The sequence below is a fragment of the Ambystoma mexicanum genome, chromosome 6p (genome assembly GCF_040938575.1).
Source record: "Ambystoma mexicanum isolate Mex_15411 chromosome 6p, UKY_AmexF1_1, whole genome shotgun sequence".
Lineage (NCBI taxonomy): Eukaryota > Metazoa > Chordata > Amphibia > Caudata > Ambystomatidae > Ambystoma > Ambystoma mexicanum.
In genome coordinates this window covers 670909578-670933207 of record NC_090935.1, presented here as the reverse complement: position 1 = coordinate 670933207, position 23630 = coordinate 670909578, and the positions used below count along the sequence as shown (strand labels likewise).

Genomic DNA, 23630 nt, shown 5'->3' with positions numbered 1-23630 from the left:
TGTCCAAAACACTTGACAGTCGAGGGCGCCCTGGCCTTTGCAAGCACCTCCTTGCAGTCCGCCGAGATATCAAACCCTCCAAACTCTAGCGCTGCAGGAGCCAGGCCTGCAAGTTCAGGGATGCCGGATCGTGGTGGAGGACGGCAGCAACGGCAACGGAGGGAATGCACACAGGAACAGGCCATCCCAGGGGAACGAGAAGGTATCGCCCATGCTCCCCGGCAGGGGAAACCTGCTGGCGAACCTCTGGCACTTGGTGTTCGCCGCCGTCGTGAACAGGTCGATCTGCGGATTGCCCCATCGTCGGAAGAGGAGGTCCACTTGATCCTGCCACAGTTCCCACTCGTGGCACGAGCGCAGCTCACTGCTGAGTGCGTCGGCAATGGTGTTTTTTATTCCTGCCAGGTGGAAGAGTACCAGAAACATCCCTTGGGTGACGGCCCAATGCCACAAATCCTGGGACTCCTTGGACAGGGCTGGGGATCTGGTGCCTCCCTGCTTCTGGATGTAAAACATTGTTGTGGTGTTGTCAGTGAAGATCCTCACCACCTTGCCCTTGAGGGACGGAAGGAACGACCTGAGGGCCCAGAACACGTCTCGGAGCTCCAGGACGTTGATGTGTAGTGACCTCTCCTCCGGTAGCCAAAGGCCTCATGCGTGGAGATCTCCAGAGTGAGCCCCCCATCCCTCTAGGGAGGCGTCCGTCGTCACCGTCTCCTGATGGGCCGGGGTCTGGAAGTCCATGCCCGCCATCAGATGCACGCGGGTGCCCCACCAACGGATCGTTTGTCGAAAGGTCTCGTTGAGTGAGATCCTGTCTTCGAAGTTGCCGTCGCTTGCATCCAACGGCGTCGAGGAACTCCTGCAGTGGTTGCATCCGTAGTCTGCAAAGGCGCACAAGGTAAATGCAGGAGGACATCATGCCCAGCAGGGACTTGACGGACCTCACCTTGGCCACGTCCATGGTCGACAGCCGTTGCACCTTGCCTAGGATGGCTTTCGTCCTTTTCCCCGACGGAGATGCTAGTCGCGCTACTGTGTCGAGCTTGGCTCCCAGGAACAGGGCGACTTGCAATGGTAGCAGGTGGGATTTTGTGAAGTTGATCGAAAATCCCAGATCCGTGAGCAGTTGGACGGTCTTCCTTGTGTGATCGACGGCGAGTTCCCTTCACTCTGCCCGGAAGAGCCAGTCGTCAAGGTAAGGGTAGACGTGGATCCCCTGTAGGCGCAGCCGCGCCGCCACTGGTGCTAGGCACTTGGTGAACACCCTGGGTGCCAACTTCAGTCCGAAGGGAAGGGCCTTGAACTGGTAGTGCCGTCCTTGGACTATGAATCGCAGAAACTTTGATGTTTTTTCAAGATGGGGATGTGAAAGTAGGTGTCCTCCAAGTCCAGCGACGATAGGAAGTCGCCTTCCTCCAGTTGTCCCAGCACGTGCTCAAGGGTGACCATCCGGAACTTTTGTGACCTGACGTACTTGTTTAGACGATGAAGGTCAAGGATGGGTCACCAACCGCCAGTCTTTTTCCTTACGAGGAAGTACCGCAAGTATACTCCGGAGCCCCGGAGCCTCTTTGGGACGAGCTCCATGGCTCCCTTCTTTAACATCGCTCGTAGCTCCACGAGTAGTTGCAGGATGTGGTTTTCCTTTCTGGCCACAGGTAGAATACGGGGACAAATCCTTAGAAATTCCAGTGTGTGCCCGCAGGCCAGGGCATCCAGCACCCAAAGGTCGGTGGAGATGGACTCCCACACGCTGAGGAAGTTCGCCAGCCGGCCTCCCACCTGGGTTCAATCCTGCTTGGCGGCGGCTTTGCCGCCCTGGCCTCCTTGGCGATGATGACGAGATCCTCCTTGCTTGCCGCGTCCCTTGTAGGCCTCCTGCGACGAGGAGCGGGCAGCTGGGCGGTACGTCAAGGAGCTGCCGCTGAATCCCTTGGAGGCACCTGGCTTGCCTCCGGAGCCCCGAAAGGGCGGCCGTCGTTGCTGAAGAACGCCTAAAGCACGAGCCATCTCCGTGTCGGCTTTTATGGCTTGCAGCGACTCGTCCACTGCCTTGCCGAACAGATTATCAGGACCCTGGTCTGCACGTCTTGACGGAAATCGGTTGCCTTGGGCCAACTGCGCCGGCGAAGGCAAAGTCCGTCTGCACGTCTTGACGGAAATCGGTTGCCTTGGGCCAACTGCGCCGGCGAAGGCAAAGTCCCATCTGGCGGAAGCCAGTGCCGGCAATGTCCGTGGCCACCGTTATGGTGTGGTCCGAACCCACCTCTCCCTCATGTAGGATCTCTAGAGCCTCCGCCCACTTGTCGTCCGGGAGGAAATCCAGTAGGGGAGCGATCTTAAACCATAGCTCCCTGTCGTAGCGGGCCACAATCACGAGGGAGTTGGCCGCTTTAATGGTAGTCGCCACCGACGGGATGACCCGTCATCCCATGGCGTCCAGCTTCTTCTCTTCGCCGTCCGGCGGAGATGTCGAAGTTGATGCCGTCGCCCCCGCTGCTTTCTTCTTGGCCGCCGCAGAGACAACCAAGTCTGGTGTAGGCTGCGCCCTAAGGCACATGTGGGCAGAATCCGGAACCCGGTACTTCTTCTCGTACCGGTCTCTCTTGGCAGGGGCTGTGGATGGGTTCTTCAGGAGCAACAGCCCCTCGTCCCAGATGTCGTCGAGTAACAGGACCGAGAGGACCGTCTTCCTTTTGGCCTCCCGTCGTTGATAGAGGAGACCTTCCTTCTTCTCTTCCACGGGGCAGAACTGGAAGAGCTTGGATGCCCTGGCGATCATGGCGTGGAAGGAGCCAATTTCGTGGGGCAGAGAGGCCCGAGCAGGTGGTGATGGAAGGTCCATCCCATCGTCACCACTGTCGTCATCCGTCCCCGTCGTGGCTGTCTCTGTTCCCGTATCATCCCTCGGCTCAGGAGATGGGGAAGAAGGCTGTGCAGGCCGAGAAGGCTGGAAAGGAGGGGGTGGATGAATTCTCCTCCGCTTGTTTGGAGGGCTTTCCGACGGTCCAGGCTCCGCTGGGTCGTCTGTTGGTGGTAAGGGCAACCTTGTCCTTATCTCCGTACACAAGGCCTGGATCACCATCAAGATCGCCCCTGAGTTGTCTTGTGGCCCAGTGACCGGCTGCGACGGGTGCAACGGTTGGGGAGTGGAATCCTTCGCCTCTACGTGTTCCTCATCGCCACCGCCGTCGCTTTCCTCGTCCACCTCTTTGGGATTCTTCCCGTGGGACCGGACCTCCTCGAACTTCTTGCTCGGGATTTTCATGACTCCAGCCAGTTCCTCTTTAAAGGCTATATCCTTGTCCCTGATGGCCAACGGGCCCCCCCTCTTTTGCCACCGGGGTTTTCACGGGGGTCTTATCGATGGGCTGAAAAGAGGATTCCCTCCGCGGTGGCAGGGAAACTCTAGGCCCTGAGGTCGCCTCCACTGGGGTAGCCTCCACAGGCTTCGCCAAGACCACCACAACTCCCTCGATAGAGGCCTTAGCCGAGTGAATCAAGGCCTTCACAACCTTGGATGCGCTTGAGGCCTTCACCTTGGGGGGAGGGTCACCGCCTCGCTCCCCCTCGGCTGCCGTCGGGATCAACCGGGACTTCTCCCGAAGCTTACCCGGGTTCTCCGTCTTCCTCTTTCCCGAGCCAGAGCGTTGGCTCGTGGTTGATGGCGTCAGTGAAATTGCACCCTGACTGGCAGCCGAGGAGCCCGACCGTCCGTGCTCCCGCTGCCCGCGGACTCGCAGTGCTTAGCCTTTTGTTGGGCCCCCGTAACCGGACCGCCCTCAACGGACTTAGAAGACCGCTCCGACTCACCCGCTGCTGGGCTCTTCCCCTCTATCCAGTTGGTGAGGCGGGTACGACGATCCCTCATCGTCCACTCAGACATGTTCTTGCAAAATGCACAGTACTTCTCCACGTGCTTTTTGTCTTCATGAAGGCAGTAGAGACATCGAGAATGTTCATCCTCCTTGAAGACATTCTGCAGTCCACATCCAGGGCAGCTCCTGAAGAGCTTGGGTCTGGGCGGCATGTTTCCATTTTCCTGGGCCATGTCCATGCGGGGTAAGCCTCAAAGATCTTCCGGAAGCCTCCGAGAAGTGAAACTCGATGAAAAATTTGCCCTTGAGGGGCGTAGAAAAATCCAAAACGGGTCCCCGTTGATCGGAAGTACAAACAGTGGAGCTTGAGGCTCAATTGACCTAACAATTAGAGGAAATCTCTTTGAAAATTTGCAAAACGCAGTAAAAGCTTGAGAGCTACAGCACGAGGACTCGCAACACTTGAACGTGCTGTAAAAATCTGAAGATGGCTGCCAGAGGAGGGGCTTAGGTAGAGGGCAGTCATTGGCTGGGGGCAGTATGACCCAGAGACCAGTGATTGGTTACTAGTAGAAAGACAGTTCAGAAACAAAACTGAAACTGATTTTTTCTTTACCGAGGATTCCCAGCCTGACGACGGGGAATATTTATGAGCATGTGAATCCATGCCAGACCCCATGCTGGAGAAACTCTGTTATTCAATTTAATAGTACAGATAATTTGAAATCTATGTGTTCAATGACATTCCTAACCTTTAACCAATAGCACAATTTGGAAAGACATTATTATAAAAACAGAAAAACACATTACCATTCTCATTTTGGAAAAATTTACAAGACCATCCTCTGTAAAGTTTGGTGTTCCCTCTTCTATAAATGCAAGATCCGTCAAATACATCCCAAGGTAGGGAACACAAGGTGGGTTGCAGCTGTGGTGGGAAGAAACAACTTGATTATAAATAACCTATTTATTCAACAGGTACACCATTTTCCAAAGTTTGTATTTATTCGAAACATCATACAGACCATGCTAATGTTGAAAGGAGCAACAGCAGTAAAAAATGTGACAATCATTTTTCCATGTATTCATTTAATATTGGAAGCACAAAAGGGTTACTATGTACTTAACTTTTGAAGGTACAAAACACGATATTTACAGGAAAGCATGAAGGTAGTCAACACACAAGTAGACTACTGAACAGAGACCTTGGCTAGGGTAGCACAGTAAAGGTGGCACCAAGCTTGCGGCTCCCAAACCGCACCTGTGGTAGGTTAGAAGAAGGAGGCGGACAAAATGGTGTCATTCTTACAAATTCTTTTTATTTAAAAGAAAGAAAAAAGGCCAGTCTATACCTATCAAAATGGGCTGCACTAGCTAACACAGAACTAACTTGGCTGATCGTCAATAGTGTAGTCCAAAATAAGGATCCGTCCGCCGTCCAAAAAGCTATCCTGTGCTGATGCTACCACTAATCAAATATCCCCAAAAAAAAGAGGTCCAGGAGAATGACTCTTCTGCTGGACAGGAATTTCTAGTCTCAATATTCTTCAAATAATTTTTTTGATTACGTGAATCAGTTCCTTTAGTTCTTCTAGTGGGCTTTTCCACCTTTTGGGTATCCCCTGTCATTCTTTAAATACAGTTCCTTGGTTTATAAAGATAGGGTCTTGACCCTCATGCCTTTGGGATTCTTGAAGTGTCTTTTTCTTACTTACTTTCTACCCTCAGTTTGTGTTTCAACTATTTCCTGGGCTGAATCAATTGCATTTCAGAGGGTTCTTCACTTTCCTTAAAGTATTCACAACCTATCGGAAGAGTATGATGAGTCCCTTGGTACTCTTCATTTTCTTTAAGGCATTTCATAACCACTGGGACAGGTATGTTGAGTCACGTTGTGCTCTTACTGCCCTGTTGCCTTCCCAGGTCTCCCGCCGCTCCTGTTACCTTTGTTCTGTCGGATTGGTGCCACTGGTTCTTTCTGTGGGGTTGGGCTCTCTCTCAGATCTCAAATGCTTCTAGTGCCTCTTCTTGCTCCAGTCCATGGCTCAACAAAGTCCCTTCTACTGCAGTTTCAGCGTTGTTATAGGACCAGCCAGTCCACGTCCTCTGGGTCACACCACTGCCTCGACTTTCCTTCTTGGGCATACACGGATTGGCTCCCTGCCCTCTGTGTCTCCTTCGCTTCTCAGGTACCAGTGTCCTCTGGACCGAGGACTTCCTGGACTCTCCTGTTTTCTCTCCCTCTCCAGGTTTGCAACTACCGGCCTCTACCAACATTGAACGTTGGTCCTTCTTTCCATTTTATTGGGAAGTGCTGGATCCTTCCCCACGTATACTTGTAGTCCTTGGTCTCTCTTCCCTGAGTGTTCTTTGTTACTCGCTCGATGTTCTTCGTCCCAGTATGGTTGGCTTCCAACCACTGAGTAATCTTCATTTATTTTCATTTATTTATTTATTTTAATTTTTGTACCACGCCACATGCCCGCACACTCCAGGGCGCACATTAAAAAAAGACAAGACGCATAAACACAAAAAGAGTCAGACTGGAAGAGAACTGAAGAGAACAGGAAGCTCTTAATCAGGACTGAGATTGAAGAGGTGAGTCTTGACGGCCTTTTTGAAGGGCAAGTAGTCCTCAATTTGACTAATAGAAATGGTAAGAGTGTTGCAGAGAAGAGGGCCTTGGATGTCAAAGCTTGTGCCACCAAAGCGAGCCAGTTTAAATCTTGGCTGGACAAGTACAGGAGCTGCTGCTGACCGAAGATTTCTAGTGGATGTCTTGCTCTTGATGAGATGCGATAAATATACTGGGCTTGAGAGAGATAAGCACTTATGGGCAAGAGTGAGGGCCTTATGTGATATTCTCTGCCTCAAGGGAAGCCAGTGTAAGGTTTTCATGAAAGTGGAGATATGTGTGCAACGCGAAAGCTCAAAGTTCCTAGAGAGGCAACAGTTTCACCTCACTGATGATGCAACAAGGCTGAAACACGTGTATGGGGTTACTGGTGGTACTCTTGTTCAGAGGAGAATTGCCTAGCATTTCGGCGCTGGACTGCCCCTGGGCAGGACAAAGGCTGATATGCGGGGAAATTTCTTCTCTGTGAAAAGGACAGTGAGCTAAAGACTTGGTAGAGTCTCTCCCAGGGGTTATTCGCCCAAGAACAGGTCATTGGGCTGTGTTCGTGCTGGTAGAGAGATTCCCAGACCCCCCTTTGTTTGCTACACACAGCATTGCTCGTTGTAACCTGAAGGGCTCGGATGTTAATAGCAGTAGCACCTGCCAGAAGACTATTACAGTAGTCCAACCTGGAATTTATTAACGCTGTGGACAGCAATGCGCAATTTTCAGCGGTTATGAAGAGTCAAATGTATTGTATACGCTTGTTGATAAAACCACAGGCAGACCGAATGTAGGATACATGGAGCTTCATTGACAGTTCATCGTCAAGGACGACTCCAAGGGTGTTCACCTTTTTTGAGACCGGAATGATATGATCAGCGATCAAGAAGTCAGAATAGTCAGATGTAAGCTTGCTCCGAGTGGCAACAATCATGAGCTCTGTCTTCTTGTTATTAAAGGCTAAGGAGTTACAGGCCATCCTTGTATTCTTCTCAGTATGTTTGTCGTTCTGTTGGTTATTGTGTATGAGGTTACAATAACAAACAGTGACTTGTTTCGGATGGCTCTCAGGAAGTTCTAATGGTCTTAGTGGTTCCTCATAGACAGGTTTCGGGAGTTCCTTGATGGAACAAGAGTCCTTGTCCCCAAGAGGGGAGTCTCTCCCTGTGAGGTCCCGCTTTCTTCCACACCAAGGGCGAATGTTGCATAGTGGGATCAACTCCCTAGCCTCAAAGGCAAGGGCTCCCCTCTGGGGAGAAGTGACAAGATCCTCTGGATCGTCACAGACCCCATCTTCAGGACCAATCTCTGTTTCTCAGCAAAATCTGTATTTCATACGAAGCGGAAGTGGAATTGTGCACCTCTCCTCACACGTGGCTTGGCCTCCTTGAAGAACATTCAGCCTTGAAACCCCACTCACCCAAACGTTTTTACCATCTGTAGCTCAACTGGATAACCATAAAGGTACAACAACTCCTTGTTCCTCACAAAAATGAAAGCACATTTTTAATGGGAGTTAAACGGGTTACGGTGTTCTACATGTAATCAAAGTTGACAAGGGCCATGGTGGCTTACATATGAACATGATGGTATGACCACGTTTTTTCACAGGTGGCATACTGCCACCAGTGTTTAATATGCCAACACTTTAATCTGGGAAAAGGTGTAAAAGTTGAGCAGGAAGAACGTCCATACCTTTGAGCCCCCTTTGCACAAATACGTGATTGCCTACAACCGCTGAATATGTTGGGTATGCAATATGTCCTTGTGATTGTGATGGTTTACAAAAGCAATAGAGGTGTATCCAACCGATTAGGCTGACACACAGGCTGTGGTGAAGTCTCTGAGATGCAACTTTATCCCCCGCCTCAGAGTTCCAGTGATTTTTAACAGTGATGAAGACACAGACAGCTCTGAGAGGTACTTAATATTCAGTAAAATATCCATTGTCCCTATCACCCACAGTCAATGGGGGTGGTGGAAAGACAACACTGGAGCCTGAAAAAACAGGATTTCCAAGATATGCACAGAAATGTGCTTGAAGTAGCCAGGTGTGCTTGCACTGATGAGCATGTGAGGAGCTGCATGCAAGGTTACTGTATGCCTGTAAGAGATCCTCACTGGCAGACCGATGCACTTATCACAGGTCTCACAGCACCATCTCACCTGTGGCGCTGTGTTTTCCTCTGTGGCAATCCTGCTGGCAGGTGGGGGAACGGGATCCCATGCATCAGGAGCAGTGAGCGACAGTGGGCGGGGCCCGTACATGGGGGCCACCATGTTTCCGATGCCGCCCGGCATCGGTGACTAGCAGCGCAGTTGCACACATGAGCAGTGCACATGGCACAGGCCATTGCATGCAGCAACCTGGAGGCCTTACAGGAGCCTCGGTTTGATCCCAGTCGGGTCAAACAGAGCACAGGAGGGCCACCAGGCGTGTCACAGTTTCTCCTGCTCCATGGAGGTGACGCTGCCAAGGATGGTAGCTCCCATGTCTCCTGCTTGCCTGCTCTTGCCTCCTCTCCCCTCCTGTGGGCTCTGGCCCTCTCTTGCTCCTCTCATCTCTGTGCTCGGATTTCCTTGCTGCCTGCTTCTTGTGCTTGGTCCCACCAGCTCTCCCTGCACTGGCCCTTACAATGTCTCTCTTCCTTCTGTACTCCTGTGCTTGACCGTGACTTTCCCATCTTCTTCCTTCTCTGCCTATCTTGATGCCTGCTACTACATCTCAGGCTCCTGGACTGCCCACGTTCAGTGTTCGCACTGCCTGGCACCACGTTAATACATGGGTGACCCCCCTCGTGGTGTTGGGAGTTTGCTCCCTTTAGCTAGAAGGGGTTATCTTTCAGACTAGTAACTGGGAGTGGGATTCCTTGCGGGTTCCTTGTGGGATGGGACGCCAGCTCACCACGCTACACAGGATCACCAGAAGACCTAGTTAACAGGTATGCGGGGGCGCACCTTGACACATTGCCATTGAGCAGTGGCAAATGCAGCTTTTAGATGATGCTGTGCTTAAATGTTCTGAAGAACTAGTCAAACTGGTTAAAGGCATTTATCTACAGGTTTAGGGAGCATTACCAAAGGAGCGTGCTGCACCATGTAACGCTTTTCAACCTGGCTGATGGGTTTTTATTAGAAACAAACAAAGAGTAAGCGGGCACCACCTGGTAAATTCACTTCAAGTCGAGTAATTCATGTATAAGAGATCTCTGTTTCGTAATAAATCAAAACGTTTTCAGGGAGCTGGCTGTGATGAGTCTGGAGACACCCTGACTCAAAAAAACATGTGAGGACGGAGACTAGATTGCAAACCCAGTCACACAGCCGCTCTCCATTGTACCCAAACCGGGTTATGAAATTAATTGTTGAAATGTTCAAAATTATTATTTTTATTAGAAACAACCACTGGAAAGACTGCAGTGGGACGGAGCTTAATAGGTCCTACTGGTTACAGATATAGCAGTGTGGTGCTGAGAGTTACCAGCCTGGAATTATGTCAGCTTTTGTTGGCCAGCATTACTACCAGTCGACATGCGTTAGCAAATTTAAATTAGTTTAGCGGGTTGTGTTTCAGTTGAACTGGGACTTGGGTGAGAGACATTCTACTAGACATTTTAATCCTGCTAAACTGATGTGTTAGCAAGAAATAATGAGCACCCAGGAGGTTACCACTGAAGAAGTTAGAAACTGGTCCAGGTGACAATGCCTTTCGTCCCTAGTATGACAGAACACCACCAGCATTAAGCAACCAATGAAGAAATACTGGAACCTTGTCTGCAGCACAGGATGTACTTCAAAACCCCCTCTGCCCTCAAAAGAGGCTAAAACACCCATGACGTCTGGCCTCGACTCTTTACCAAAACACCTAGACAAATGGTACCTGTCTCGCATGTGAATTCTGCATCATCAGTTCTGTCTTCATTCATAATGAAATTGGTACTTGAGGTCCCATATTAACTGCAACAACCTTAATGTCATCATCAGGTGCCCTTGCCAAAAACTTTATGTGGGCATGAGCACCAGAAACATTTCCATTTAGAATCTGCGAACACTGATCAATAATTCGTACTGGTGTTTCTGTCCCCCCTGGTGCAACACTATGCGAAACATGGGCATTCGGACCGAGAGTTACAATGGATAGTCATTGACCATGTGAACCCAGATCCTAGCCATTACAGTACTTGTTGCAAGTAGGGCAACATTGGATTTTCTGTCTAAAAACGCATGAAGATTGGCTCAATGAAGACATTCAGTTGTCAACCCTGACATGAAACTTTTCGCCACTATGAGTGGAACTTTGACCAGTTTGATCCCTGACACATTTCATATTTTGCAATTCAACTTTTCTTTCATATTACTCCACAGAGGCTAGTATAACAACAGGCTTTGCTGGTTGTTCATTCTCTTTAAAGTCGTATGCTACTGCCTGCCTTCATTGAGTACCATCAACAGAACGCTTGCCACATGACTTTCACACATAATCACGGCTGCAGTGTTTAACTTCCTGGTTGTGCTGCTGGGCACTTCAATCCTTTGGTTTAGTCTAGTACGCTCTGCTCTGCGACGGGCAGGTAAGCGGGTTTGTGTCCACAGGTCTCCTGGACGTGTGCTGTGACAGTCTGCATTCTGCATAGTGCCCATACATGCCTTTTTGTTCTTTTCAGCCCAAATGTTTTTTAACCATTTTCTCGTTCAAGTAATGTGACACAAGCCCATACATGGGTACTATACTTGTGCTAATAAAATGCAGGTCAGTGTTTTTACACTCTTGGAATTTGCCCTGTAACATTTGCCCCTCTATTGGATGCACAGCCGATTTATTCTAGTTCTTCTTATTTTCCGATATAGCCCTGCACGCTGTAGGGCATTGGCCTGAGGATGGATCTAAACACTATTTTAAAAATAACATTTTCATGATGCTTTTCTAAGTTTGAAGTGCTTTTTCTCTGATAGGTACGCTAGTTTCCTAATGTCATACGATTTATTCTAGTGTATGTCTTGTTGCAAGCACTTGGAAGTAATTATATTTTATACTTGCATTGACAGACATAGATGTGTGCAGATGTTTGCCCTGCTCATTTAAAAACGTGCTTTGCCCTGAAGAAGGCTGAGCCCTAGAAGTCGTTTTGGTCTGTAGAAGCCGAAACTTGAGTAGGCCACTCCTGGACTAGCTTGTTATATGATATTTCACTTCTCTAGACTAATTTCCTTGGAGGGATAGAAGCCCAGTTGGCATCAACAAACCTAGTTTATGAATTGAGCCTTGCACATATAAAATGTACTTTGCAAAGCTAACGCACAAGTGCGGCTCTAGGTGTAACTTCTATTAGGACTTTCGTTTTGTTTGGCTGTGTGCCTTTTTTCAATTTCTTTTTCTTCTTTCTCTCTTCTCTTGTGATAGCACTTTCAGTGTTTTAATTGTGTTCTTGAGATGGACACAGTGTTGTTTATACCAAAGAACATGTTTGTTTTGTGCTTTTAATGTTTCTTTTTGTCAGAATTGGTTTGATATTTTTTCATTGTAAATCCACATTTAAAAAAGTCTGCCCTTTTTATTAAATTACCAAGTATTTTCTCAATTTCTTTTCTTATCCCATTTATTCTTTGCGGAGTTCGGGCTGAGTTCAGTCTGCGGCAGTCGCTGGACCTGTTGGTTGCTGTGAGGAGCTGCTGCTACATCCATCGTTTCGGAGATCCAGTGTATTTGGATCACTTCTTCTTTAAGAAAAAAAAGCCCTACTCCCTTTAAAAACTCGCCCGGAGCGCGTGCGGAGTTCGGGCTGAGTTCAGTCTGCGGCAGTCGCTGGTCCTGTTGGTTGCTGTGAGGAGCTGCTGCTACATCCATCGTTTCGGAGATCCAGTGTATTTGGATCACTTCTTCTTTAAGAAAAAGAAGCCCTACTCCCTTTAAAAACTCGCCCGGAGCGCGGAGCGCGCGCGGAGTTCGGGCTGAGTTCAGTCTGCGGCAGTCCGCGGCCGTACGCCGCCGTACGCCGTTGAGGTGAAGACCCGCCGGAGAGAAGGTAAGAAACCCGCCTCTATGGCTGAATTGGGGCCCCTGACTCGTGCCATGTCCAGACAAACATTACAATCCAATGGCAAGTTGGACTCCCTCAGAGCGGAGGGCTCCCTGTCCGCCTATCCAGCTGAGCCCGAGCCAATGGATGTGGCGGCGACTCGGGAACAGAATCCATTGACTGTGTCCTCCTTTCAGAGAGACTGTGTGCCTATGGAGGGTCTGTCAGATGGCTCCTTGGGGAGTCATGACTGGGAGCAGCAGAGGCTGAGTGGGCCCCGCATGGTGGGCAAAGCACTGCTCAGCCTAGGCTCAGGCTTTGCCCACTCCACAAGTTCATCAAGCCCACACTCGTCACTTGAATCCTTGATGCCTGGCTGCATCCATAGTCCCTCCTGTAATCCCTGTGCCGTTACATCACGGCGTCAGTCTTTAACTCCTGATCTAGCGCCTGAACTATTGAGTGATCCCTTAGTGGCACCACTAGATCTGGAAGTGGGTGAAACCCCTCAGTTGATTGCGTCATATACACAGTCAGCGACGGACTTGTCCGTGGCAGTACCTTCTGTCCCTGTGGTCGGCCAGGAGGAAACTTCGATTGACGAAGTCTGTGCATCCATTATAACCAACGATCATACCAAATTGAAGAGAATTGCCTCCGTCCCTGTCACGAATGACTCTCACCATGCGAATGAAGGAATAATGGGAAGACCGCTGCATGAGTGCGATGTGACGGACCTCGAACTCATTGAACACGAGAAAGAAATGGTGTTGGTCTCTACTAATGCTGAAATATTCGAACTAACGAACCTTGCCAACACTTGTAACCATCAAACACTGGAGGTAGAATCGAGCCTCGAACCCTCTGACGATATGGAAGTGAGATTAGATCCACTTTCGAACAAAGATCCGAAAGCATTTCCAAGATCAAGCGCTGAGATCGCGATTAATCTGAGTAAAGCCAAAGCAATTCGGAAAGAGAGACGTGCTACTGCCGAGTTGCAAAACTCACATGCATACTCCCCTGCATGCAGCATAAACTCAACTCAGGTGTTGGATCTAGCAGGACGTGAAGCTAGACTTGCGGAACGCCTGAAAGCTGACTTTGATACAATTAAAGAACGCTTGCCTATAGGCCCCTCAAGAACTAGAATGGAGCCCCTTGACATCTACATTAGAAAGCCTCGCCCAGTCGGCCTCTATAATGCCGCAATGGTCTCCCCTCCGCAAATGTTCCATCACGTATCAAGAGAGGTGCAGAGAAATGCTGATGAAGTCGCAAGCCATCAGAGAAACAGTCTCTCTCGGCTAGAGAATCTAGGGGGGGACAGCGTCTCCAGTAACAACCAAAACTCATTGACGAAGACTGTAGCCACCTGTTCCACCCCGAGAACCCCGTTAAACTTCAAACCTACGAGTAACAAAAGGACCGGACTTGGAGAAACGGGGCCTAAGAAGCAAAAGGACCCAATGATCCCGTTTGATGGTAACACAGAGGGTGATGCGGCCGCAGCCTACAAATCAAATCTGTCGGCTGCCGCCGCTCTTCAAATTCATAATAATGTGTTAGCTGCATCATCGGTTGCTTTATTACCCTTCACCAAATTATATGAAAACTTACATGAGGCACTGCAATCAAATGGAGGGCTACTGTCCCACATCATTGAAAAATTAGTCAAACAAGAACAACAAATTGCACAGTTGCAAGACAACCTTGAATCTGATAAAACAGCGCCGTCAGAGATCCAAAAGCAAGTAAATGAAGGTATGGCAAAAGGAAATCAGGAAAAGAACGACTTGATAACATCAATTGCTGCCTGCCTAAAGCAATCAATCACACTAATGAGATCGATGCGTTCAATGGAGCCTATAACACCGACTCCTAAAGCAAAAGAAACCACTGGAACCCCTAATTCCGACTCAATGGAATTAACGCCGAAAGAGCCAGCCGTGTCCAACGATGTGGCAACAATAGTAGGGCCTGTGGAGCCACCTTCCATGTCTTCTAACCTTAAGCAAGGACTAGAGGAGTGTGAACCCAAGTCCCAAGACTCCATCAAATGTGCCACTCAAACCCGACCAAGCTCATCTTTCGGGATTTTCTTTGGAGCGGCAAAAATTTTTAAGGGAATAGGAAAAAATCCAACATTGGAGAAAGAAAACGCTGAGAAACCTAAAAAGCTGCTGGCCACTGACAACACCCCGAAGAAACGGAAAGAAAAGAAAAAACATTGTGAACCTCGCAACCAAACTAACAAATCTAGAAAATGTATACGCAATCTGACGTCTCCGGCCAAACCGAATTTCTTTTTAAGAACTCAAAAAAGTAATGCACCAATGCCGTCTAAAGAGACCGCAAGTAAGAGTAAAGTTGTCGGTGAACCTACAGCTGAAAAGGGAAACCCCAAAAAACGCCAGAGAGTGGAAACGGAAGAAGTTGAAAGCCCAGCCCAAACCTCGTCTATTGACCTCTGCAATTTATCAACGTATTCAATAGAAGATGACTGCGAGACAAACAACCCAAACGCCTCAATTACTTCGACGAGCAGCTTGGAATTAAATGAATCCCTCAATTCTAACCAAAATGAATCCTACACATCCAAGGGAAAAAGGGCGGGAAACCCTTGGATATTAAACTCCAAATCGCTCTCGAAGGCCTCCGTGCATCAGGCTAAATTGGACTGTAAAAACCAAAAAATGCCCAGAGGCGATTTGTCAGACGTGGACTCCTTAACACAAGGCGTAGGTGGCAGCCCCATTAACATGAGAAATCTAAATCCCAAATGTACAGCCGGACAAAGATTACATCAGGCGGCGAAGACCAGGCCTAGAATCCATGAATCAACGGTTGATAGAAACCCACGAATTGCAATCACGAACATCCACAAAGATGATCCTGATGTGAACTTGAACAGAAGGAATGTTATGCGCCTCTTACACTCGGTACCGGCTCTGAGAACTGTGACGTCTAATGACATTGCTATTATCGAATATGTGTCTGAGAAATACGCTGACAAAGTATACCTTCACATACCTTCCAAAGCAGTACGCAATACAATTCTGGCAGCAAAGGATGAAATTCTGCAGTTTGGCTTTGAGACTAGGGAAGTATCGTCCGACTTGGCAAGTCATAGACCAGTTAATTCAATGAATCCGTTAAACAGCCTCGGACATAAAGTGTCCTCTCAAGATCACCGGAGGAGAGAACTAAGAAAACAACTAAGACCCGAACCGCCTACGCACCACTCTGGGAAAATCAACAAATATGGGGCAGGCACACAATAGCTAGTCTCCGACAAAGAGATGAAATTGACTTCCCTGATCTCCTGGAACACGAGAGGCTTCCGTCATCTCTATGAAAGTTTTCCGATTGAGCTGAATGATAATCTCATAATTTGTCTACAGGAAACATGGTTAAGATGTCCTCCCGTGAAAGAAGGCTATGCCACAATGCTGAATCCTGCAGGAAAAAATTCCCATGGACGCCCCTTCTCCGGCCTGATAACCATGTTGAAAATCGGATGTGATTGGAAGGTGCTTAGAAGTGAAAACCCAAATCTGTTTGTGCAATGTACGCTGATGCAACAAAAAAGTCACGATGGGAACAATCCACAACAACTCCTCGTATTAAATGTATACTGGAATCACCACCAAACGATTTATAGGCACGGTAACAAATCTGTTGGACAAGCACATGCACAAGAAGAACAATATCATACTACTAATATGTGGTGACATGAACTTGTCCTGGATTTCTGAGAAGGGTGTGTGAATATCTAATGACCGTGCCAACAGCCCCTCAGATCAGGAGAGAAGGATCCTCTGGGATAATATCATGGAGGCGTATGATTGTGATATGGTCAACGGTCAAATTGATGGCGACAGGCCCCCTAAAATTACGTGGCAGAATTTGGGCACTGCAAAGGTTTTGGACTATATATGGGTCTCAAAACATGCCTGGAACTCACTTCATGAATTGAATATAACACCCACAAAAACCAGTGACCATAACCCGTTAGTATTACATCTGAGGATACATTCAGGAACAAATAAGTCAACAGTGACTCAAGCTCTGGAAGTAAATAACGGAAAAAACAGGCTACGAATATCTACTGCTCAGATATCCAGTCTAACGGCGAAACTGGACGAAGCAGACCGTCTGTCTCTGTGTAACGTGGATTATGTTTCACTCTTACCGCTGAAAAGTTTACCGACCTTGTGGAAGAAAAATTCCGAGAAAAAACATATCCATGAATGGAGCACAAGAGTAAACGAAGAAAAAAAGCGCCTAAAGAGTGATATATGCAAGCTGAAAGCGCAAGGTGGCATTAACAGCGCCATCCTAATAAAAAAAAGGTCCCAAACATACCGTAATTGGTCTAAGGCATTTAAATTCCAACGCGACCAAGAAAGAGGCGAACTCATGCTGACCATGATAAGATCACGCAAATGCAGAGACATATGGCACACTCTAAACAACTGTACAGCCGACCAAGAGACGAAAATGGCAAATGTGGTCACGGAGGCGGAGTGGAATAAACATTTTCTTATGGTTTTCTCAGGAGATAATGAAATTGATATCAAACAAAGAAACCTAAGGTCTGTAAACTGGGACTGCACCGAAACCAGGGAGGACATCCTATTTGCCATTGAAAAACTGAACAACTCGCGAGCCGCTGGGCCAGACGGCATTTCCAACGTTATGCTCAAACAACACAAATCGGAATGGGCAAAATTGATCGAAACTCTATTTGCCAACATCAAAAAACTTAGAGAGATACCGGCATCGTGGACATCTGCAATTATAGTCCCTATATTTAAGAAAGGCGATCGAGCTGTTCCGGCAAACTATCGCCCTATCGCCTTACTGGACACCATCGGCAAAGTATTTGCGAACTTCCTGCAAAAAAAACTAACGAAGTGGGCTAACACGAGAGGAATCACTGATCCCAGACAAACGGGTTTTACGAAAGGCGTCGGAACTGAAAACAACCTGACCCTGTTAAACCTACTGAAGTTGAATGCTATGGAAAAAAAAACACAGTTGTTTATAGCATTCATTGATCTTCATCAAGCCTTCGACTGCATAGATCGGGAAACCTTGTGGGCCAAATTAATCAACTGGAATTGTCCAGAGGAGATTCTGTTCCCCATCATTGCATTGCATACAGCCACGACCATCCAGATAAGGCTAAATGAAGCCGGGATTCTATCGGATAAAATGAAGACCCAGAAAGGTGTAAAACAGGGATGCCCTATTGCAGCATGCTTGTTTAAACTATTCATCGCGGATATTCCATCAGCATTGAAAGAGGTGCGTTGCTTTCCACCGAAACTGAATGGATCCCACCTAAACTGCTTAATATACGCAGACGACATAATCCTAATAGACACTACGCCGATCGGCCTACAACGTCTATTACATAAATTATACCAATACATGAATACAAACCATTTGAAGATAAATACGTCAAAAACAAAAATTATGAAGATCGGAGCGCTGAAAGGAACAAAGAAAAAAAAATGTTTCAAGTGGCAAATTGGAAATACGAGTCTTGAGGAAGTAAATGAATTCAGATACCTAGGTATAATGATATCCTCCTCGATATGTGAGAAGAGCTGGTCAAGAAATCTACTATGTCGTATGAATACCTTGGCCATCCAAGGAACCAGAATTCATAACCTTTTCGGTAAATTTTCCCTGACCCCAATTCGGCTATTCTACTTGCAAAAAGTAATCCCATGTGTCACCTATGGAACCGAAGCCGGTTGGAATCTCGATCACAACATCTGGGCAAAACTGGAAGGATATTTCTGGCGACGTGTCTTAAAGCTACCGAAATGCTTCTCAACATCAATAATAAGGCATGAACTTGCCTTGAATGCTCTACACACAACAGTTATTTGGAAATCGATTGCTCTACTGAGGAAGATGACAATAATAGAGAAAGAACCCGCCTACGAAATCTTGGCAATCGACGATGTGTGCCCTTCAAAGTCGATCCTAAACATCTGGGCCACAAGAATTCACGACATCATGCGAGCAGCCAATATAAGCAAGGAAATGCTGGTAAAATGGCCCCAACTCGCAAAGAAAAAGCTAAAAGAATGGGCTTGGGCACAAAACATCGAGCGTCTGGAGAAAATGGCATCGGCGCCAAAATTGGGACCAACCATCAACAAGATAAATAAGATGCCGAGATATCTTACTCAGTTTCCTTCTAGACATCACCGTGACCGCTTTCTTCATCTGCGAATGAATGCGCTACGAACAAAAGAGGTCTTACTAAGACGGAAAGCCCCAACGATCTGTGACAACTGGTGCAGATTTTGTCTAAAGGAAACCAAAACCATAAAACATTTGGTGATTGGTTGCACTAAACTGAATTCAATTAGATCGATACATCTGAGCAAATATGCACCAACAAACGGCAACATGGAGGATTGGTGGTTCAGAATACTGAGTGGGAGCTCCGTATTTCTAACTTGCTCGGTGATAAACTTTATCGACATGCTCGATGTTTGAGATTGTAGGCCGGATATGAGAACTGCAATCCTTGAACTTCCTTAATAGAATGGGGAAATGATTAAGAAATAGTTTTTCAAAAAGTTTATTATTAAACTAAGTAAAAATAAAAAAATAAAAAAAAATAAAAAAAATTCTTTGCAATTTAACAAGCAAAACGTTGTTATCATTTATTGTGTAGTATCAGGCCCTGTTCTCGCTTTTGTTTTTGGTTTGTATCGACCCTAGTATGCCAGGGAGGGAATTGTGGGACTGCATGAAACCAGTGCTGTGCTACCTATTAATTGGGTCTTATCCCCGGGGACAGTGACTGCATGTTTAGGCAGATACCATCTGCCTGCAAAGCTTTGCCGAACTGGCGTCATAACAAATGGAATAATGAGGTTTGCACAAGAGCAGCACCTCATTCAGAGTGGGTTAGAAAGAAAGAAGTCAACATGATTGTGAAGATTACTCTAAAATTGGCACTGAAAGGTAAATAATTGGGTTGGCTGAGCCCAACACAAAAGACTAATCTAACCTTCTGTTCTACCCCTTATTTTCGAGAGCAAGGCAAGTTTCATGGACAAGCAGTTCATGGATAATTAATGGCAGTGTGAAGTAGGCAAACGATCCATCAATGGTGTATGAAATCTTCAAGGGTGCGTTAGATTACCAAATGCAACTGTAAATTGAAACAATGATTGATTGCAGGAAGGACTTCCAGACGGAAGATGCTTTACTTTTATTTCAAAGATATAAATGTGGCGGCCATACTTTTGCTGTTCAGGCTTCAACTCTTTGGAATTCTTTTGTCTTTTACAATTTACGATGAGTCTGACCACAATATCTTCAGGAAACCCTTGAAGACCTGGCTGTACCCCAGAGTTTGACTCGTTCCTGGTGACCCATAGCTGAGATCTGTCTTTAGCGCCTTGATGCCTCTTTTGAGGCGATCTGTTGCTTTCTACAAGATTTCTACCTTTCTACCTACCTTGTGTTTAAAATTAATACTGAACTGTCAATGAAGCACCATTGCATGGGAGATGAAGGGGCTTGCCTGTGTTTAAAACTATTTTCACCCTCATTACCCAAATACTTTATAGCCCCTGTGAAGAACACTGAAATATACTAAAAATAACAAAATACAGAGTTAGGGAAAAACAGTACAATGAGACCCAGGTTGGAACTAGAGGGAAACAGAATGACTAAATAAAGAAAATAGTAGAATAAAATAACAGGGAAAGGTTGTGCAGTCACCACAAAAGGTGGAAACTGTCAAAACGGACTATTTTATTTATGAAATGCCCTGGATGTACATGAGCCAAGGTCAGAAAAAAACATAGCAATGTTTGGAGGATGATGCAGCAACTGCAGCTATGTTATGTTTACGAAGGTGGCATGGTTGGCATGCATGTAAAAGCCCAAAACGCAGTGTAATCATGCCGTGAAGGCTTTCCGCGCAGCACAGGTATGGCCAATGACATGTTGAATGGCAGAGTTGAAGATGCACTTTACTGCATGACAACCAGGAACAGAGGCCAGGTTTGGTGTAAAGTGAAAAAAATACAATATTTCACTTGACACTTTTTCTGCTGTAATGGATCTGCAGACTGCACTTTCTCACCATTTCTGATGTCACTTCCTCTTAAAGGGCATGAAAGCAGCTCACAAAATGAAGGCAACCATAGAAAGAAACTACAATGTTGAAAATAAAATAGAGAGGAACTTTCTTTTGGGATGGATAATGTGAAAAACATGAGGGTGTTCTCCCAGGTAGATCTTGAGAATCCCTTATTCAGGTGGCAAGGGATGGGCTGACGCTCTCAGATCCCAACCCTGGCGATCAACGAGCAAGGGAGGATCACCTGGGTAAGGGAGCCCAGGCTTATGCTTGGGGGAATATCCAAGGTGAGACGTGGTACTATACCAAGGAAGAAGGAAATGCAGACGATATCCCTGAGGCCTTTGTAGGCTACAATACATCTGTCTCGCTTCCTCCCATTAAATCTCTCCTGCCCAGATCCAGGGACCCCTCCGTACAGTACCAATCCTCTAAGATCTCAAACACGCTTGCACCCATAGATTATCTATTCCAGAATCCCTGTTTTCTTGCGTCCTGCCCGAACAGTTGTGGACATTCTTTTCAACATCCCTCTAGTCATTCTGTTCCGAACACCCAGTCTACTTGGACTAAACACTACCATTCCCACAATACCCCTGTTCCTTTCATAATAACAATCCTGGTCATTCCTATCAATCTCCCTATTCTAATTCTAAGTTTATCAAACCCCCTAGTACGAGGGTTGTAATTTCATCTAGCACTTTTTCCCCATCCTACCACATAGGATATTCAAAAACACTGTCCCCCCCTTTTCCGACACAAACACTTTCGCACACCACAGTCAACGGACTACCACCCAACCCGTTCACCTGACATGTCCCAATGCAAGGGTCAGACAAAGTCAGGCAATTGGTCAGAACCACACACACCTGAGGGCCCTTGCCTTTCGCCATAGGGATAAAAGGTGGAACACAAGAGCACAGGATGAGCAAGGCAGAGCGCACGACGAGATAGATATCCAGGCATGGCAGTTCAAGAGGAGGTGAAAGGAGGCGGATATCGAAATGCTGACAAGGAGAGAAACAACCTTGCCTTTTCCTACCCAGACTCGCGAGACCTACACAGAAGGAATCATAAGACCGCAGACAATAACTCAAGCGTGCTGCAGAAGATGTCAACGGTACACAGAGCGTGCCTACGCTGATAAGCAGGATAGAGGGAGACGCCTGCTACCGGCTGTGATGAACCACTAGGCTTTCTTCCTATCGGGAGTCGGGGTCAGCCGTGACTCCCGATGGGATGAAAGCCAAGTGGTTCATCACAGCCAGTAAGTCGAGGAGAGAACCGATAAAGAAACTGAACTGTGTTGAATGAAAGTTCAAAGAACTATACATTGTTAAGGGAAGACCAGCTGCAGAGGGAATCGGCATCACATGAGTGCTCACTCGCGAGACTCTGGTTAATCCCATGTTGACTGAAACTACTGATACCAGAAGGCCGTAGGAGAACCACAGATAAAGGTCAAAGTGGTCATACAGAGGTCTAGCAAAATCCCTGGACAGTCGAAAGTCTTTCACCTACAAACTGTAGAGAAAGCAAAGGAAGTGAATCTTGCATCAAGAGAAAGTAAGGGAAGTGAATAGGAGAAAGCAAAAGGAAATATGAAGTGGCAAGAGTGAACCCGGCAGAGGGAGGTCCACGGAAAACTGTTTAAAAAGACATTAAGATTTGTGAATGCCAAGGAGAAGGTATCTGTGTAAAAGTCAGAGTGAACCCGAAGCAGGGAGGCAAACAGTGGAGAGGGGTATGTGCCCGGAAGAGTGGGACCCAGGGGTGAAGACACCACACCCAGTGTATATTTGAAAATGCAGTGAGTGTGTTTGTGAAAGGCCATCGTGAACCGATAGAGGGAGGCCAACAGTCAAGAGGAATCTGAGCCTGAAAGTGGGGGATCCTTGGGGGAAAAGCTGCCACCTAAAGACTGGTGAATATAAAAAGGAGAAAGCGAAGAACGAGAGCTATAGTGAAACAGACGGAGGGAGTCTGAAAACCGAGAGGTCCCTGAGCCCGATTGAGGGAAACATGAAAGACGAGGGGAAGTGGATTGTCCCCCTTGGCACTTAATAGACAGAAGATCACGAAAGACATGGGGAAGAGTATTGCCCCCCCCCGCCCGACACTTGTGGAAATACATTTAGAAGGAACTGTTTATTTGTTTTGCATCAGGTCCTCAAAGGCAAGAGACCTTTAGGAGTAAAGAGACTTGACCATCAACGGCCCTGATACCTGAATCAGAACTGTCGTCTCGTGCAGGGAAAGCTCGAGAGTGTGCTGTGCTCAGGAGTCACACCTTATCCCATGCTCAAAACGTGGAGAAGAAAGAACCCCTGCTAACACATCCTGACTTATCATTTGTGAACACTGCTTTCTTTCTTGTGAACCCTATCCCACACTCCTTTTGTATTTCGCGTAAGGACTGGCAATTGGGTTTTCTTAGTATAGGCCCTTTTATTTTGAAAATACGTCACTAGGACTGCCTTATTTTCATTTGATGGTCGAAGCTTGCTCCCATCTTAGATTTAGGTTTAGATTAGGCGTTTTTCCACCCAACCTATTCAGTTTACTAAACATCCTTGAACTTTGATCACTTGTATCTGTCTATTCTTGATACCATGCCTATCTTACAATAATAGGAAAAAGATAAATTATCAGTAATGCCCAATCTTATCATGTGCCATTCCCAGGATGGCCGCTTTGTTCGAACTACATCCTTCCAGGAATAGCACATGCACTTTTAGAGAATTAGAGAGAAGAGGCAGAAGGAGTATGCGCCACTCTGCAAGAGGTAGGGCGTGGGGTGGAGGCTATGGGGAAGTGGGTTACCTATGGGGAAGGCACATAGTGCTGGGGGGATTGCGGGCACAATCAGGGGAGGCCTGGAGCGGGCCTACTGGGAGATCCAGGGATGTGGGGGTGTCCTCTGCACAAGAGACAAGTTGTGAGCATGGATGAGGGGCATGCAGGCTCTCCCCCACAGGAAAGGAGGGTCCGCAGGGAGTGTGGAGACGAAACCGCATCTCAGCAAAAGTGGCTGGTAGGTAACA

General features: G+C 47.2%; 1 protein-coding gene across 3 annotated transcripts in view; it reads right to left on the bottom strand.

Moving 5' to 3' along the window:
- RASGRF2 (Ras protein specific guanine nucleotide releasing factor 2) overlaps positions 1–23630 on the bottom strand; it is a 2380666-nt gene that overhangs the window by 94041 nt on the left and 2262995 nt on the right. For all 3 annotated transcript variants that reach the window (XM_069627555.1, XM_069627554.1, XM_069627556.1), the window contains exon 25: positions 4632–4749. In XM_069627555.1, coding sequence (XP_069483656.1) covers positions 4632–4749 — 118 coding nt within the window. The remainder of the gene's footprint in view (positions 1–4631; positions 4750–23630) is intronic.